The 17,447-nt window shown below is 39.9% G+C and overlaps 1 protein-coding gene across 1 annotated transcript; it reads left to right on the top strand.

Annotated features, from left to right (window-relative positions):
* The first annotated feature begins 1,456 nt into the window (after window positions 1–1,456).
* On the top strand, window positions 1,457–15,095 carry xpnpep2 (X-prolyl aminopeptidase (aminopeptidase P) 2, membrane-bound). The gene is made up of 21 exons (XM_046407092.1): window positions 1,457–1,675; window positions 2,240–2,301; window positions 2,578–2,688; window positions 2,770–2,833; window positions 3,531–3,635; window positions 5,663–5,749; window positions 5,916–6,059; window positions 7,226–7,327; window positions 8,151–8,232; window positions 8,403–8,604; window positions 9,154–9,243; window positions 9,896–10,005; window positions 10,218–10,295; window positions 10,805–10,876; window positions 10,970–11,030; window positions 11,258–11,327; window positions 11,538–11,642; window positions 12,567–12,626; window positions 12,799–12,875; window positions 12,985–13,074; window positions 14,521–15,095. The coding sequence occupies exons 1-21, from the start codon at window positions 1,627–1,629 to the stop codon at window positions 14,719–14,721; spliced, it is 2,022 nt and encodes a 673-aa protein (XP_046263048.1). The 5' UTR covers window positions 1,457–1,626; the 3' UTR covers window positions 14,722–15,095.
* Window positions 15,096–17,447: the final 2,352 nt, after the last annotated feature.

Genomic DNA, 17,447 nt, shown 5'->3' on the forward strand with positions numbered 1-17,447 from the left:
AACTGCCCACCGTCAAAGTAGGCTGAGGTTTTTATTATGAGTGAGAAAACAGAGGAATAAAACTTCTTTATGTGTCTCTTGTTCCGGTTTGTTTGTTACCATGTCTCATTCATGAAGAAGTCTTGTTCTCTTTTTCGCGACAGTTGAGTTGTCATGACTACCAGCTGCAGCACTCTCACATAATACTGAAACCAATTTCAAAAATTGTTGCCGCCATTATCAAAGTTTCCCCTTTAAGAGACGCACATCTCTCGGCCACTGTATATGACCCATTTTTAGTTCAGCACTGCAGCGCTGTAGTCTGATGGTCTGACAGGTTTTGAATCACGATCAGAGTCAGCGGATCCCAGTGCACCAGGGAGGTATTCAGGGCTGTAGTGGGGAGTAAACGCATTCAATTCAGACTCACCAAACTACATTGTATCATCAAGTTCCATTATATTCAAGAGAAGGCTGATATCTCCAAAACTTGGCAACTCACACCAAAACAATCTAAATTGATAAATAGCACTACAGGTAAAAGTAAGCATACGTATTTTAAATTTGGGGGGTGAACTTCCCAAATACGAGAACATTGATACCTCTTGTGTCTGTATGGTAATGTCAGCAATATGTCAGCTCATCTGGTTACCTTAGCTTGACTGGAAACAGGAACAGGAACAGGAAACAGCCTGGGCTCTGGAGAAACCTTCTCATTTAACTCTCAATAAACTCTACAGAAAATAAGCATATTTAAGTTAATCTGTTTAAACTGAGCCAGGTTAAAATGACATTACATTCTAGTAAAATAAGGGAAACATAAATGTTTAAAGACAGACTAATATATTGGTGTTGTAATAAATCTCCTCCACCCACTTCTTTCCTCCTCCTCCACCTTTCAGCTAAGTGGCATTATACATTTGGCTTGAATACAAGGATTTAAAAATGCTGAAAGCAGAAACGTTTTCTATAAAAATCCCTGCAGAATTACACAGACTTGTCCTGCGTCTGCAGACAGAGATACTTGTACATGCATTCATGTGTAAAATTTGAAAATCTACATTTACGCACGTCCGCAGACAAATGCTTGATGGTGTTGTTCGGCGTGATGTGCCTTTTTCGGCTGCACTGTTGGCATCTCTAATCTTATTGGCCCAAATAACTGAGATGAAAAACGTTTGATCGAAAACATATTTACTCAATGACCCTGCATCTTAGTGGGAATTCCTAACCCACAGCCTCAGAGCTGCATCATGACACAATGAAAAACATTGAGCAACTCAGAGAGAAGCAGGGGGAAAACACAGCTGGGTGGTCACTGTGGCTTGGCACACTGTATTTTAAAAGCAAAGATCCTGAGAACCACTAAGAGCAGCAGTAAATGATTGCTATCAGGGGTCTGCAGGGAGAGGAGATAGTAGCAAAGGGGGAGGAGAAGAAGAGAGAGAGGGAGAGAGAGGGAGAGAGACAGAGATAAGAAGAGAGAGAGAGAGAGGACACTCATGCACTTACAAGCAGACACCCACACACACACTTTCTCACCCGACACCCACACATTTTTTCTCACATATACGCTGCATGCACATCGGAGCACCTGCGTTGTAGTCACTCTCCGTGGATCTGATCAGGCGGACTAGTGGTGTCAAGATGTCTTTCTTCAACTGGCTGTTGGCTCTGTCTCTGACAGCACTAACAGGTAAAAAGTTCCTCTTAATCTGTCTGCAAGTGTCAACACTTTCGTTGAGCAACTGTGATACTCAATATTTTTTGCTGGTATACGGTAGAGACAGAAGCTGTGAAGTGGTGTAAAATGTAAAAACAGTTCAGATGTCACAGTTTGTTATCATATGAGGATTTCTATGCATAAAATTCGTCTCAGAGGGAGATAACAGCTCTGTCTTGTCTCTGAACGTGGACATGAATGGAGCCACATTATCTTGACTGATTGCATTATTTTCATTGGGCAAGTTGCAATTGATGTGATTGATATTTGATGTTTTTTTGTTTTTTATACATTTGCCTTGCTTTTTTTTACCTTGACTGAGATTTTGTCCCTTTAAATCCTGAGCTTCGAATTGCATAGATTTCACAGATAGCTCTGACGCTCACTGCGTCTGAAACGTTTCGGCACGATAAGTTACCCAAAAAAGGCTGCACTTTGCGCTGATGTGATGACAAAGATGTGCTTAGGCAGCTTGGTTCAGCCACAGCCCAGTGTCACTTTCCAAGGTCTCTTGTCATTACGTGCTTCTCATTTCAGGAAGCTCTTTTGGTGCTGTTGCAGTTGAGGGAACTGAGAGGAACTGCTCCCAGTCCCCACCAGTAAGATCCAATTTATTATTGACTTTTGTGCTTTTTATTACAAAACTTAAGTAATAAAATTGACCTCAGAGATGTCACACAGTTTTCCTACTATGAAATGTGTTGCATGAGGGTTATCCCGTCACAGTTAATGATTACTGCACATGCAGTACAGTTAATGATTACAGTGGGAGATACAGGATGAGATGAATCAGCAGTTCTTCAGGTTTTAATTAAATCTGACAACTTTCTCTCTCTCTCATTGTGTGTGTGTGTGTGTGTGTGTGTGTGTTACAGTACCTTCCGAGCACAGCAGTAAATACCACTCTTCGGCTGCAAGACTTACGAAAGGGAATGCTTGCCCTGAAAATCTCTGCCTACATTATCCCCGGCACTGACGCTCACCTGGTACATCTGCTGTCCATCATAGTTAATTCATTTTGATTTCAACAGTGAGAGCGATGCTAACTAACTCTGTTTCTCTGGCAGAGTGAGTATATCGCAACACGTGATGCAAGGGTGGCTTTCATGAGCGGCTTTACAGGCTCTGCAGGTACAATCCTTTTCTGTCTTCTCATCTTCTTCCTCCTCCTCCTCCTCCTCCTCTTCCCTATGACTCAACTCCCCACGTCTGAGTGCCGCGGTCACGCAGCTCCTCTTCTTCCATCCCACCTCCTCACCATACGGACTTATTCATTTAGTCTCATCGTTTTCACTCACTGCATCTTTGCATCCTTTCATTCATCTGTGTTCTCCTTCACAGAGTAATGCGACCAATAAATCATGAGATCTGTTTTCACGCAGCAATGATCAACAACGATCATATGTATCTCTGTACTCAGCTTTTGCATGGATGAAAAGATAAGAGGACAAATGACACTTCAGTAAAGTTTACCCCAGGCCAAACCTATGCCAAACTCCATAAAGAAAAGTTACATTTTCTGGACTGAGAGTCGAGAGTCAAGCAAAATTCAGATTCAGGGATATACTCTGCTGTTGCTTCTTAAGGGTCTCATGTGAGGTTGCAACAGTGGAATGATAATTTAAGCCCTGATTATATATCCACCACACATCACCAGGTTGCTTCCTTCTTTACCTTCCTGTTTCTCCCCACACACACAAGTACATTTTTCAGGATTAGCTGGCCCATCACGCATTGTTCTGAGTCAGTGCTGACATTTATAGTTGCTTGTAATTCACTGGCACTGCTGCCTTGTCCATAAAACAGCTGCTGTCCTGCCTCTCCCCAGGCACAGCAGTAGTTACTCAGACCAAGGCCGCTCTGTGGACAGACAGCCGCTACTGGGTTCAAGCCGAGAGACAGATGGACTGCAACTGGGAGCTGGAAAAAGATGGTAGGGGTGATCATATTGTGATTATATGTTATGACAACGCAGGACACGTGGATTCCGATCAGATACTTGTGGTTCTGATGATCCACTTCAAAGATATCCTGGCAAATGCTCCACCTATTATTACATGATTTTACGGGATAAAAATAACTTTCAAAAAAATTCACGTCACTGCATGCTGTGTCCCTGATGCTCCCACATTTGTAAGGTCCAATTATAGTACATATATTGACCCCCATCATCCTGGCAAAGAGAGCAAAGCCCACTGTAGCATGCACCATTAATCTGATAACACAGTACAGATAGATGGGTTTTACATGCAACCAGTCGCTGACCTGATACAAACTGGTGATGTTGCAGTTAATGGTTGATACCTCAATGCCTGGCAGATAAATCTGTTGAAATTCTTTTTTTATTGTCAAGAAATCCCATGACAAGGCTAAAATCAACAATGAATCCTACTAAGACAAGATAAGATAAGATAAGATAAGATAAAATGAACTTTATTGATCCCACAGTGGGGAAATTCACTTGTTGTGGCAGCTCACAAGGACAGAAGAGCAATATTGACCGTGCATGTGGCCAACGCTCGATGCATCTTATTCCTTTATGCCAGAGACCTTCACTGTCAATAACACAAATATGAGCAACACTGATGCACAGTGTCATACATTTCTATAAATAAGACCACTGTAGTTTATTTTGAGTTTGATATACGGTCACAAATCTCAGCTGAACCCAAATACACACATATATATATATTTGTTTGTCACAAATAAGGTGAAGTATTTGAAGCAGGTAGAGAAGGTGAGATGATGGCTGGCTGTTGGAGGAAAATCCAGCATGCTGGTGAGCTTAAGAAGGCAAGAGAGGCAGGCAGGCAAGGAGACCTGGATACCAGGAGAACAGGTGTGAGGCAGATAAAAGCAGTCAGGCAAGCGAAGTAACAGTTACAGGAGAGGGACAGGGAAACAAACTACCGTTTAGAGCCAAAAATGTGTGCAAATCAACAAAGTATGAATGGCACAACAATCCAGCGGGGACTGGCTGTCAGTGTCAGGTTGTTGTTGTGCAGTATGGATGTCTTGATCCCCCAAAGGGACAAGCAGACAAACAGGCCAAATCCTAACATACCAAGCATGCAACACCACTCACACTAAAGGACTGAAAATAGCAACAAACATGCTTACACACTTGTGTTCGATTAATACTTGCTAAGAATCATGGTGCCATGCTCGTCTTGTTTTTTATCGCTTATCGCTTTTATCCGGGTCCTGGCTACTTCCACCAACTCATCTGGGGGGACACCATGAGGTTCCCAGGCCAGGCGAGAGACATAGTCCCTCCATCATGTCCTGGGTCTGCCCCATGACCTCCTCCCCGATGGACATGCCCAAAACAACTCCCCAGGGAGACGTCTGGGAGGTACCCTGACCAGATGCCCCAATCACCTCAACTAGCTGGTCTCGAAGTGGATGAGCCGTCACTCTTCTCTGCGCCCCTCCCAGATGTCCGAGCCCCTCACCTAATCTCTGAGGCCGGAAACTCATATTGGCCGCTTGTGTTTGCGATCTTGCCATGCTGTGCCATGTTGTTTAAGGAACTGGTTTAGCTTTGTAATTTTAATCATTTAAAGCATCGATGTTCTACTTTATGATGTAGGTTCATTGCTGTTACAATTACGTAACATTGTGTTTTTTATTAACTTTTGTGATGTGGGTCACTTATTCACAGCATCCTGTCACAGAATGTGGACTTTTACATCTTTAAACCTTCACATTTTGACATCCAAAAACCATTTATGCTCTCTGAATCACAGTGAAAGTGACACATATAACTTTACAGTCCACCTTTTGGGACAGAGAAATTTGTGCTAATTTGATTTGTTGCAAATCTAATTGGCAAAAACAAACATTTTGCCCATTGCAATGATGCATTTTCCCCACAGTAGGCCAACTGGGTTTACTCTGTCATATCTTCTACAGTCAATAATAGCTTGACTGCAGTCTGTCATGTGTGATGTTCTTCAGTGTCCATCAGCAGTATAGCAGAGTGGCTCATCTCTGAGGTTCCACCTGGCGGCGAGATTGGCTTTGATCCCTTTGTCTTCTCCCTCAGTAAGTCTCTAGTCTCCATCCCTGCTGTCAGTACAGGTTAACATCAATAAAGTGCTCGCCCAAGTAGATGGAAAATTATTGATGGAGCCTCCAGACGCCATGCAGACTGTTTACTTGTGATGGAGTCGCATCAGTGTGTGTAATCATCTGCAATTTCCTCCATTAGACACTCAGGAGAGCTACAACATCAATCTGGAATCAAGCAATCGCAGCCTCAAGTCCATCCCTGTTAACCTGGTCGACCAAGTGTGGAAGGACAGACCGCCCATCCCACCTGACAGCCTCACCCGCCTGCCCGACAGAGTCATACGTGGGTTTCTTGTTTCTCATGTAACGTGGGTTACATGTGTGTTTCTGTCTGTAATGCACACACACACACATACAAACACACACACACACTGCAGTCTGCTCGTCTGCCTGTGTGGTGCCCTTTATCTATGTGTTGATAAATACCTGCAAACAGACAGCACTAAGCAGCTCCACAAACACGGCCATAAACAGCCCGTTCATGTTTTTATGGCTGGCAGACAGATCAAATACAGAGCTTGAGAGGATAGGAAAGCCCGAGGAAAAGGAAGTGGTCTGGACACCCATGGGGCTTATTAGTCTTAATGGTCGGAGAATACACAAATGGAAAAAAAAATAGAGGGTATCATAAACCTAATGGTTTGTGCTTTTTTTTGTTGCATGTACTTTTGACTACAATGTGGAAAAGCACTGATTTATTGGTCAGTCTGGGCAGTTCACAGATGACAGGACCAAGTCTGTGTACCTGCACTTCGTAGGAAGTGTCACATTACGTAAGGCCCTGAAGCTGAACTAATCAATATTTTTCTATAGGTATTATGTCAACTGACTATGTGTAATGTAAAAGGCGTTGCTCTTGGTGACAAGCTCACTGAGGATTGTCATCAAGCTCTGAAGTTTCCATCGGATCAAAGATGCAACATTGCCTCTTTCAGTTTATTGTTTTTAATTTGCAACAACCACAGCTGTTTTGCTTCACTCTCACATCTGCATTCAACCTAGTTTTCAGTAAAAAAAAAAAACCCACTGTGGGTTTACACACTGCTGTGTAAACCCACTGTTCACTAACTGCACAGCATCAAACAGCAAGTGAACACAGTAGGACATTCAGTAGCTTCATGGCCAAATATTTCCCTGTCAAGTTTGTGGAGGCCAAAGAAGGCTGATTTGCAGTTACATTTGGGCAGACACCCACATGACTTGAAATGAAGGATAATGTTCTCATGTTCTCATTCACCTCATCAGCTTTATAGGGTAATAATATGACAGCTGTTGTGTTTTCAGCTTGTTGCACTACCTGCCTAAATCAAACAAATAAAAAATGATTCATGCTGGTTTAAAAGTAATTATGCTGAAAATGAAAATTATAAATCTCAACATCCCGTGCAAATGAGCATCGAGTGTTAGCTGCCATATGGACTCAACTAAAAGTAAAATGCTTTTTTGCAGAAAGAACCTGGCAGATGAAAGTGGAGCTCATACGGAATCAGATAAGGGACAATCCATACGAACCAACAGCTCTTCTGCTATCAGCGCTGGATGAAACAGCCTGTGAGTAACTCAGACTTTGTCCATTAGGCTGTAAAACATGCTTTTACAGTTTCACTACGTGCTGTGGATTAAATCATAGTAATAATAATGCTAATAATATTGATCCACTGTACTCAATGTTTGAAACATGTGCTTGATATGAGCATTATAAAAATACATTGCATTCAGTAGTGTTTAGCCTTATGGAGTCTTCTTGCACCTCTTCAACACCACAAAAACAGATCTTTCCATTTGTAAGGTACAAAGAAACAAACAAAGTACAAGTACAACCAAGACTTTAAGGGTAGAGTTGTAGCCTGAGGAGCTGCAGTCTGATGTGAAGGATTATGACAGGATTATGACAGCAATACCTTGATCAGATCTTTGTTTAGCAAAATTATACAGAACAGACCACAGCTGTATAAAAAATGAGCAATACTCTTTTCCCATAAAAAGATGTTTAAACAGACAAAAGACTGATATAAATATGATTTTTTTAAAAATAAACTTTCATTTTTATTTTGAATTCCGTCCACTAAAGTTTAGAATCCTTTCTTAGCAGCACGAGTCATATTATTTATTTGAAATTCAGCTGAGATGAACAGTGAACAACATGACTGTTAGGCTTCGCACCTTTCCCGACTTCTGATTTCAGAATTAGCGAGTCTGTTTTCAATGAGAGAGACAGACACAGAAGGTCATGTATGTCTGACACAAACATGAGATGTAAACGTGCGTGTCTTGGCTTGGGTGAACATAGCAGATGATGTAAATGAATGTGTGAGCTGCTGCTGCTGTTGACAGTCAGGGATGTTTTTTTTATTTATTTATCTTTTATTTCTAGGGCTGTTCAATATGCGCGGCAACGACATCCCATACAATCCCTTCTTCTACTCCTACACACTGCTCACAATGGATGAGATCTGGTAAGTCCACCCAAGATTACATTCCTTTCAAATTTCCTTTCCCATGTCTCTGTCCATGCAACTCCCATCATATACACTAGACTAGAACATAAGGACATATAGACACGTTTTTATGTAACACTCATCTTTTATGAACCCTCTTCTGCTATCCCATATACCACCTCTACCAGGCTCTTCCTCCACACGGACAGAGTGACAAATGAACTGAAGGACTACCTGAACACCTCTTGTGTCGGGCCCCTTTGTGTTCAGCTAAAAAGCTACGACACTGTCCTCGATCATGTGAGGCAGTATGTGGCCCAGCCTGGTGTTAAAGTGTGGATCGGCACAGAGTACACAAACTATGCACTTTATGAGGTCATTAAACCAGAGGTGAGCATAGATTTTATTTCATTCTATTTATTATGTTGCATAGGTTTGTTCTTTGTTATTTTATATTGTGTTTTTTTCTTTACCTTGAATGAAATGTGCTCAGTACATACATGTATTGCTGTATCATTGCTGCACAGCATCTTACCATGTCAAAATGCATTTCTTCTCCCATAACTCACCTTGACCATGGGGGCAGTTACATAAATTTATTCCATCAAATTTGGATAAAGTTTAAACGTTGGACACAAACCCAGTCTAACCAAATGCTAGTGTTGCACTGTGTCGGCTGGATGTGTAACCCTTTCACTGTAACAGCTTCATAAGGTGAGGCCAGTGTTGCGTTTACAGCTTGTTTTACTGACCCCAAGTGGCCAGAAAATCAGTCATCCATGTAGTGTTTGGAAGTAAATGGACCCAAAGAAATAACAGAATTAAACTGGAAAGGTATTTTGTGAGAGATAAAGAAGAGGACAAAGTCTCTCCAGGTATAAACAGTATAAAAGTTACATATTTTTTTTTGAATTATCGTAATTGTTTTGCATTATGCAGGACAAGCTAACAACAAGCTCCTACTCTCCCGTGCTGACGACTAAAGCAGTGAAAGATGAGACCGAGCAGCGAATCTTGAGGGAGGCACACGTATGTCATCTGCACACACTCACACTCAGCTCATGGACACACCACACCACCACATACATTAATTAAATTAAATTAATTAAATTAAATTAAAATTAAATTAAAGTGACATATTTTGTCATTGGAGGGAACTCACTCCAACAAAATTTGTTCTCTGCATTTAACCCACCCAAGTGACGTGCACACACACACAGCAAACCCGGGGCAGTGGGCGACCGCGTGCAGCGCCCGGGGAGCAGTGGGGGTTAGGTACCTTGCTCAAGGGTACCTCAGCCATGGACACCGGGACGGGGAATCGAACCAGCCATCCACCGGTTACGGGTCCGACACCCTAACCGCTGATCCACGACTGCCCACACATACATGCTCACATTAGCACTGACTTTAGCACAGCCTCTCACACATCTGAATGATACATCATCATTGCAGGAGGTCATTAATCATTCTTCATCGACTGACTTTTGGGACATTTATGAATTGTTTTCATCAAGAGCTTGAGCACTTCAGTGAACATACACCCTCATACATCTATTACCCTGTCCAAAGACATGTGAACGTCCTTGCAACACATCGTGTAAACTGTCCGCCTGTATGTTTTGTGTTGTGATTGATGCCTAGACTCTCCTGGACAATGTGTCATTGTGGCTCTGTGTAGGTGAGGGATGCAGTCGCAGTCATCCAGCTGCTAATGTGGCTGGAGAAGGCGGTGCCACAGGGGAAGGAGACTGAGCTGACGGCTTCAGAATATGTAAATATGTGTCGTAGGTGAGTGTGCACCTAAATACATAAAGTGGAGGAGAACTGAGGTGCACAAGTCAGAACATGAGTGCTCTACAGCCAAGAAAAGTAACAAATTGACAGTAAAGTTTAGACTCAGAAATGCTAATCAATTTTTAAAAAATCACTGGAAATCAGAACAGTTATAATTACATTCACTTCATAGTTGGTTTTCACAGCTAATATGAATATCATTACAGCAAACAGAAAGACAGCAGAGGCCCAAGTTTTGAGACTATCTCTGCAAGCGGCCCCAATGCTGCTCTTGCCCATTACAGGTAAGATTTATTCATTTCTTCCTACACTTTGCAGACAAATTCTCGATCAAGTTGCCATCTGGAGGGTCTGTTGAGACATTGAGACATTGCTGATCAGTTTTCAAACATCTCCATGATTGCCAGAGCTCTAGTTTCCCTGCAGAACATTGCATTGTAAACAGATGATTAATGTTGTTTCTGATCAGTGTATGCATTCTAAATGACATTTATTCATCTTCCTGCCAATAAATGAATGAAAAGACAGAAGACAAAACCCACAACGAACTGATCCTAAAGTAAAATATTATTTCTGCATCCAAAGTCAGTTGTGCCAAAAACCTTCATTGTTCATCCAGTATTTAAACTAAGAACTGAGACACACTGTCAGACTCATATACAACATTCTGCAGTATAAATACACTCCAGTGCATCAAATGTGTACTAATCTGTTTAAAATGGAACACAAAATGATCATTTAAGTGCACTACAACTGCAGCAGTGCTGCTATTTCCTGTTTTTGTGTGTTGCAGTCCAACAGAAGAAGCAAAGCGGAGATTGACAGTTGATGAGATGTACCTGGTGGACTCCGGTGGCCAGTATCTGTGAGTAAAAACACACTGTGCTTACAGACTCCCCAGTTTCACTTCACATCACTTGCATTTGAAATGAGTCATCCTGTCTCTCACTACTATCAGAGATGGGACCACTGACATCACTCGGACTGTTCACTGGGGAAACCCCACAGAACTGCAAAGGGTAACACTTTGGATATTATACTGAGAGTATGAATGTTTGAAGGGATATTCTCTCTGTCCAAACACAAGGGATTGCTAATCATCCAAACAATCAAGATCAGTAGATCACTTTTTCTCAATCCTTCCTCCACTGTAGAATTTTGTTAAATTGACGTGCCAAATTGAAAGCCACATAATCCAAAATATTCCCTTAAAATACATTTTCCCTGTCATTAACCACCTTTACAGGAGGCCTTCACTCGAGTGCTCATGGGAAACATTGAGATATCTCGAACCATTTTTCCCTCAGGGACAAGAGGTGAGAATAAAAAAACTTTCATGCATCCTTAAAGTGAACATTTAAAAGGAAGCCTTTCCTAGTTTCACCACTAGAGGCCACTGTGGTTTGTCCACTGGCCAACATTTTGCGTGCATTTTGGAGTGGATGAATTACAGAAATGCATCTGCAGCGAGATATTTGAATCAGGCTCTCTGTGGATATTTTGTAATTTTTTTTTTTTATCTACAGGTGCAAACATGGAGATGTTAGGTCGCCGGGCATTATGGGAGGTGGGCCTGAATTATGGCCACGGCACAGGTCATGGTGTTGGAAACTACTTTGGAGTTCATGAGTGTATGTTCATTTTCAATATATTTTTAAAATTTTATAACCTCTGTATGAAAGTGATCATTGTGTTCAGCATAGTGACATATTCATCAACCACTACAAGCACATTTTAAAGCATAAATCCATCTTACTTCAACAAAATTAAAATGCAGAGTCTGATGATCTGTGATGTCTGAAGGCATCACCATTTTGATGTACAAGAGGCTGTTTTACATCAAACTGAATTTCATTATGCTGTGGTGATGCTAATACAGTGAGTGGGAGTGACACAATTAATACATTTTATTAAGCTGGCAAGCCATTTGCATGTTTAAGCAAACATTTAATTTTTTTTTAGTGCAACCAGTTCTAATATCAGCACAAAAGAAGCTGATTTTCAGTTTGGTAAAATGAGCCCAGAGGATGTTACTGTGATCAGTAATGTTACTTTAATCCTGAACAAACTATATTAGTTTGCTGTACTCTGATTGCTCCTCTATGTAGAGCTGCAAATCATGATTATTTTCTCTGTAGATTAATCCTTACACCATTTTCTTAATTTAGCCTATAAAATGGTGAATAGTAATAAAAAATAACAATACTGACAATAATTCAGAGCTCTTCAAATCAAAGTCAAATCCTCTCACTGGTGATTTGGATTTTAAAGAATATATTCCTCACAAAGAGAGCAACAACACAAGCATAGACAAAATTCAAATAGACTAAAGTTAATGAACCTCACACATTTGAAGCAGGAAACACCATAACTAACTCTCTCTTTTGAATTGAAAAGACGTGTCATGCTTGGCTGCAGGAAGATAATCTGGGTAAAGTATAACTGAAGTAAAGCAAGTTTGATTCAACAAAGTGCAAAAAGGAAAATGAAAAGGTTTTTATTTAATGTTTGTAATCTGTATTTTAATCATGTAATATTGTAACATGTTTTTCCAGGGCCAGTTGGCTTTCAGAGCAACAACATTCCCTTCAGATCAGGCATGTTCACATCTATAGGTGAGATTTTATTTATTTATTCATTTCTTTATTTATTTTTGCTTTTTCAAAATAAATTTGCAGCCGCCACAGATAAAATTATAGTCATTTTAAATTAAAAAAACAAAAAAAAAAAAAACAAATTAAAAAACACATTTCAAGGCTAATGGCTTTCATGGTGATTTTCCCAAAGAACCTGGATACTACAAGGATAATGACTTTGGGATCCGGATAGAAGACGTTGCTGTGATTGTACCTGCACAAACAAAGGTAGATACATCATAGAAAATCAGATGTTGTCAGTTATTTCCTACTTTTATTGCATGACATAGCAACTGTCAAGGTAATTTCTTTGTAAATGTGCTTTTCTTTCCCTCAGCATGCCAATAACTACCTGACCTTTGACACTGTGTCGCTGGTTCCATATGATAGGAAGCTGATTGACACCTCTCTCCTCAGCTCAGAACAGGTAGTACTTTGACAGCATAAACACCTTACTACTGAGAATTCTGTATATCAAGAAGTTATTGGAGATTGAAAATCATTTTTCCCCGAAAAGGAGGTTAGAAAACGCGGTTAGCCAAAGCATTAACATAAACACCCATGCAGTGACAGGCTAATGCATAAAGTTATAAAGTTTACTTCCCCAAAGATATGAACAGTTTCCTGTTTTAATTTGTAAATACCTTTCCGTTTAAGAGAGTGTGACATCAACCGAATCTTTCATTTTCCTGCATAGAGCAGGTTTCCTCTTAAAATCCCCTTTAACACCTCAGGTTGAAGCTTTTCTTCAGCTCAGAGACCAAAACATTCTTGGAGAAAACAAAACAGTGAAAATCAATTGTATGTGTTATGTTTGTGTTTTTTAAAGGGAAACAAGATATTTTGTATCATAAAACAACCTTGTGTTTACAAAATGTTAACTTTTCTTTAGCAGCAAAATATGAGCTAATCATTATTTTGTCTGTATAGTGTATTTGTACTTTTCTCAAGTATTTCCATTTTCTGCAACTTCATACATTTACTCCAACACATTTTAGAAGTAAAAACTGGACTTTTACATACACATGGTTAGTAAGTAGTAGTAGTTATTAGTTATTTTTCACATTTCAAGTTTACTTTAAAAAACATATAAAATATATTGATTTATATTAGATTAAAGTTTTCTGGTTTTCTGGATTTCCCCTCACATTTTAGATGCCTTTGAGCTGTCAGCTGAGCTACCAAAAAGCCATATCCTCTCTAAACTTCTTAGATGGTCTCATTTAAATAACTGAAGTCCCAGGAGGCCCTCCAAAAGTTACCCAATATTTCGCAAAAAAGCAATAAATAAATAAATAATAATAATATAATCACCTTGTCCCTCAGATTAATAATTGGAGGTAGCTTACAATATGTAACTATTTTGTATATCTATTATAGTTACAAGAGTCATTTCTTTCAGAACAACTGCTTTTACTTTTGATAGTTTAAGAACATGTTGCTGAAAATACTTGCACAGATTGTATTTATTTTGTACTGCATTTTTGCTTAAATATATATTTAGAAGGGGGACCTTTATTTGTGAATATTTTTACAATCTTGTATTGGTACGTTTACTTACACTATGTTTCATCCACCGCATTCAACACAGCAATCATAAATTTCAAATATTCTTACAATGTGTCCAAGTGGCAGAACGAACATACAGAAGATAAGTGGTCCAAGAACTGATCCCTGTGGTACACCATATCTGTCCCTAGACCAGGATGAAACAGTGTTATCATATATTTCTATTCATTTATATGCGCATAAACCCACTGTGTACTTTTAATTTGGAATTAAACAAAGACACTTGGTTTTTTTAATTGTTTTTGAGTGTACCTATTCAGGTTTGTTTGTGACTTTTATTGAGATTCATCTTTTCTCCCTCCAGCTTCAGTGGCTGAATAAATACTATGAGACTATTCGGAGGCTGATGGGTCCTGAGCTGGACAAGCAGGGACTACGTGAGGAAAAGGACTGGATGCTTAAAAACACAGAGCCCTTCATGGAGTCTGGGTCCTCCGCGTCCATCTGTTCCTCCTCGCTGACCATCATGGCTCTGGTCATTGCTCTCTTCCACAACATCATCTGAGCACCGTCATCTCTCTTACACTCACTCCGTTCACAGCTGACTTGCACATTAACGTTAACCCTATGCAGTCTACACTGAGCAGCTATACCAACTTGAGGGATGCACTGTAATTTAGATTTTTTTTTAATTGAAGGATATATATTTGTTTAATGATTCACTGGCTGATACTGTGGTGTTCAAAGTTTAAAAATGATCTTTTGTGTGATTTTTTGATGTTTTAGCTTTTTTGTTTGTTTGTTTGTTTGTTTGTTCTAATCTGGACATTTGACCAGCTGATATAATTTCTATTTTATTAAAGTAATACTCCTTAAAACAGAGGCGTCAACTTGCATCATGAATGTGGTGATTTTGTGATTTGACGAAACCATAAAAGAGGGAAAGGTGCATTTGGTAATCTCTACCAGCAGCAGGGGCATCAGACTGGATGGAAGAGGATGAGTGAACATAAAGACCCTCATGTTGGGAGGACCTACAAGGATACAAGAATGAAAAGTCTTGAATTTTGGGAAGGACCCGTGGAGAACTGAGTCCAGACATTTGTGCCATAACTCTGACCAGAAGACAGCATTATCATGTTTGACTTCATTTCAAAGACTATTAGAGGCCACTGTGGTAAATAACGTTTCCATGTGCAAAACACAACTCCAAGATCTCATGTACAACATACAACTTAACAACTTACGGCTTTTCTTGACACTTGAGGCAAAAAATGGGTAAGCTGAGGTTAATGTTACCATCTAGTGCTAATAATTAAGGCAGCCAGGCTATTTGAGCAGCACATGCTGTAGAAATGAAGGCTGATAAACTTCTGAGGAAACACATGTATTTAAGAAAATTTTGTTTCTTAGACTGTGACAGATTGTTATCAATCACAGTGGTAAGCCACTGTTTATGTGTTGACAAAATCTCCAGTTTCTTAGTAACTTACAACAAAAGTCTCTCTTGGGATTTATGACACCTGCCCTCACACGTACTATCCTAAAATGGTTTCATAAATCAAAATTATTCTTGAATGAATTAATAGAAATAATGAAACAAAGCATATTGAAAAGCTACAGGCCTCAGTTTTCACCATCCCTTCAGTGCTGAAAAAGGTGTTTTGTAATGACAGAGCGGCTGAAATGTTTAATCGGGTCACAGAATCTGATTGGTCATTGAGTACAACGTGACAGCTTGTGTTTCAAGGCTTTGTGGTAAGTGGTGTCAATCTTCTCATCAGGTTCACTGGTTCATCTTCTTGAAGATACGCTTAAATATTCATCATAATTGATCATAATAGAGATAACATTAAACAACAAGTTATGTTTATTTTATAGTTCTTCTACGTTTTAAGAGCCCCTGCCCGCAACCAGCTGTTGGCTTGGAAACCATTCTGCCAGCACGTCTTGAAGGTGTGAATGTGCTGCTGTCACACCACACCCTGCATATGCATGCCCATGTCAAATAGGTCCATCATTAAAAGCACATGAAGAAACATTTGAGGAAGAAATTGGGACCAGAGGGAGGCCGTCAGAAAGCGGAAGAATGAGATCATTGTTCTCTGTGTTGTGCCTTTTGTTATGTAGGTATTGTTAAATTGAAAATGTTTACATGTACTCCTCTTTAGTGGTCAGTGTCCTCCGGGCAATGGTGGAAAGTAAATTTTGTACTTTTTCTCAGAAGTTCCCTGCGTAGTATTCAGAAGTTATGTATGTTACAACATGCATTGCTGATAAAACACTTGCAAACCTTTTAAAAAATGTTTCAAATCCTCAGAATCAGATCAGAATTCCTTTATTTATCCCTGAAGGGAAATTCTTTAAATCCTGTATTGTTTACATCTGTTTGCTAGCCTCTTTATCTCAGCTGTTACTTATTGTTTTTGTCCCTTTAAGATCTGCAGACGGCGGATCTTGTTGCCAACCAGTCGAGTGACAGGAAACTAAAATAGAGCATCCTCGTATCATGTGGTTTGCTGCCAAAATAACAAGCTTAGCATGACTTATATTGTACTTCCCTTACAAACAATGTAGGCCCATCCTGCATGCCAAGTGTACATTTAAAAGCACGCACATTTGTGACTCACTCAAGTTGTTTTCTTGGCTTGATTGTCTGTTTTGGATGTTTTAACAGGGTCAGCATGTGACTGGCCTTGCAACTTATTTGTCTCACAAACCATTTTTTGTGTAAATATTCCATGTTGGATGAGCTGGACTGCAGCTGGACTGTCTGCTGTAGCTGCGACAGACCCCTGCTTGCAGCTGCAAAACCGTAACTAAGTTTCTAAATATGACAATTTTAGATTTCTTTCACTTCCACACTATGACAAAGATGTGCAGCTTTGAAAGCAATAGCTGAACAACAAGCTGAAAAATCACAAAAAAAACCCCCAAAACAACAACGTAGTTTGGCCTGGACAACATGAGCACAAGAGCTGCGGTGTTGCATGATAAAGATTTTACCTGCGAGCAGTTTCATTTTTTCTAACTTTCTGCTGAAATCTGTGGGAGTAGAAATGTTGTAACACAGTGGCTGAAGGATGTATTGATGTTCTTCACTACAGTGGTGAGCAACGAGAGAAAAATAACTGTTCCTCACGAGAAACCTTTATTGATTTAAACGTGTTGAAAATTAGCAGACAGAAGTTGATCTTCTGAACTTAGAAAGTTGCCTGTATCAAACAAGATTCACTTTCTTTTTAACTTCGATCTGCCCATCCTTAGGAACTGTCGTTACGATGACATTTC

This window comes from Scatophagus argus, chromosome 12, assembly GCF_020382885.2.
Source record: "Scatophagus argus isolate fScaArg1 chromosome 12, fScaArg1.pri, whole genome shotgun sequence".
Classification (NCBI taxonomy): Eukaryota; Metazoa; Chordata; class Actinopteri; family Scatophagidae; genus Scatophagus; species Scatophagus argus.

Excerpts from the sequence above, each read along its gene's own strand:
- xpnpep2 (XM_046407092.1), top strand. The coding sequence starts at position 1,627 with ATGTCTTTCTTCAACTGGCTGTTGGCTCTGTCTCTGACAGCACTAACA. Across the intron at positions 1,676-2,239 it reads GTCTCTGACAGCACTAACAG|GAAGCTCTTTTGGTGCTGTT; the intron begins GTAAAAAGTTCC and ends TTCTCATTTCAG. Across the intron at positions 10,296-10,804 it reads GCTGCTCTTGCCCATTACAG|TCCAACAGAAGAAGCAAAGC; the intron begins GTAAGATTTATT and ends TGTGTGTTGCAG.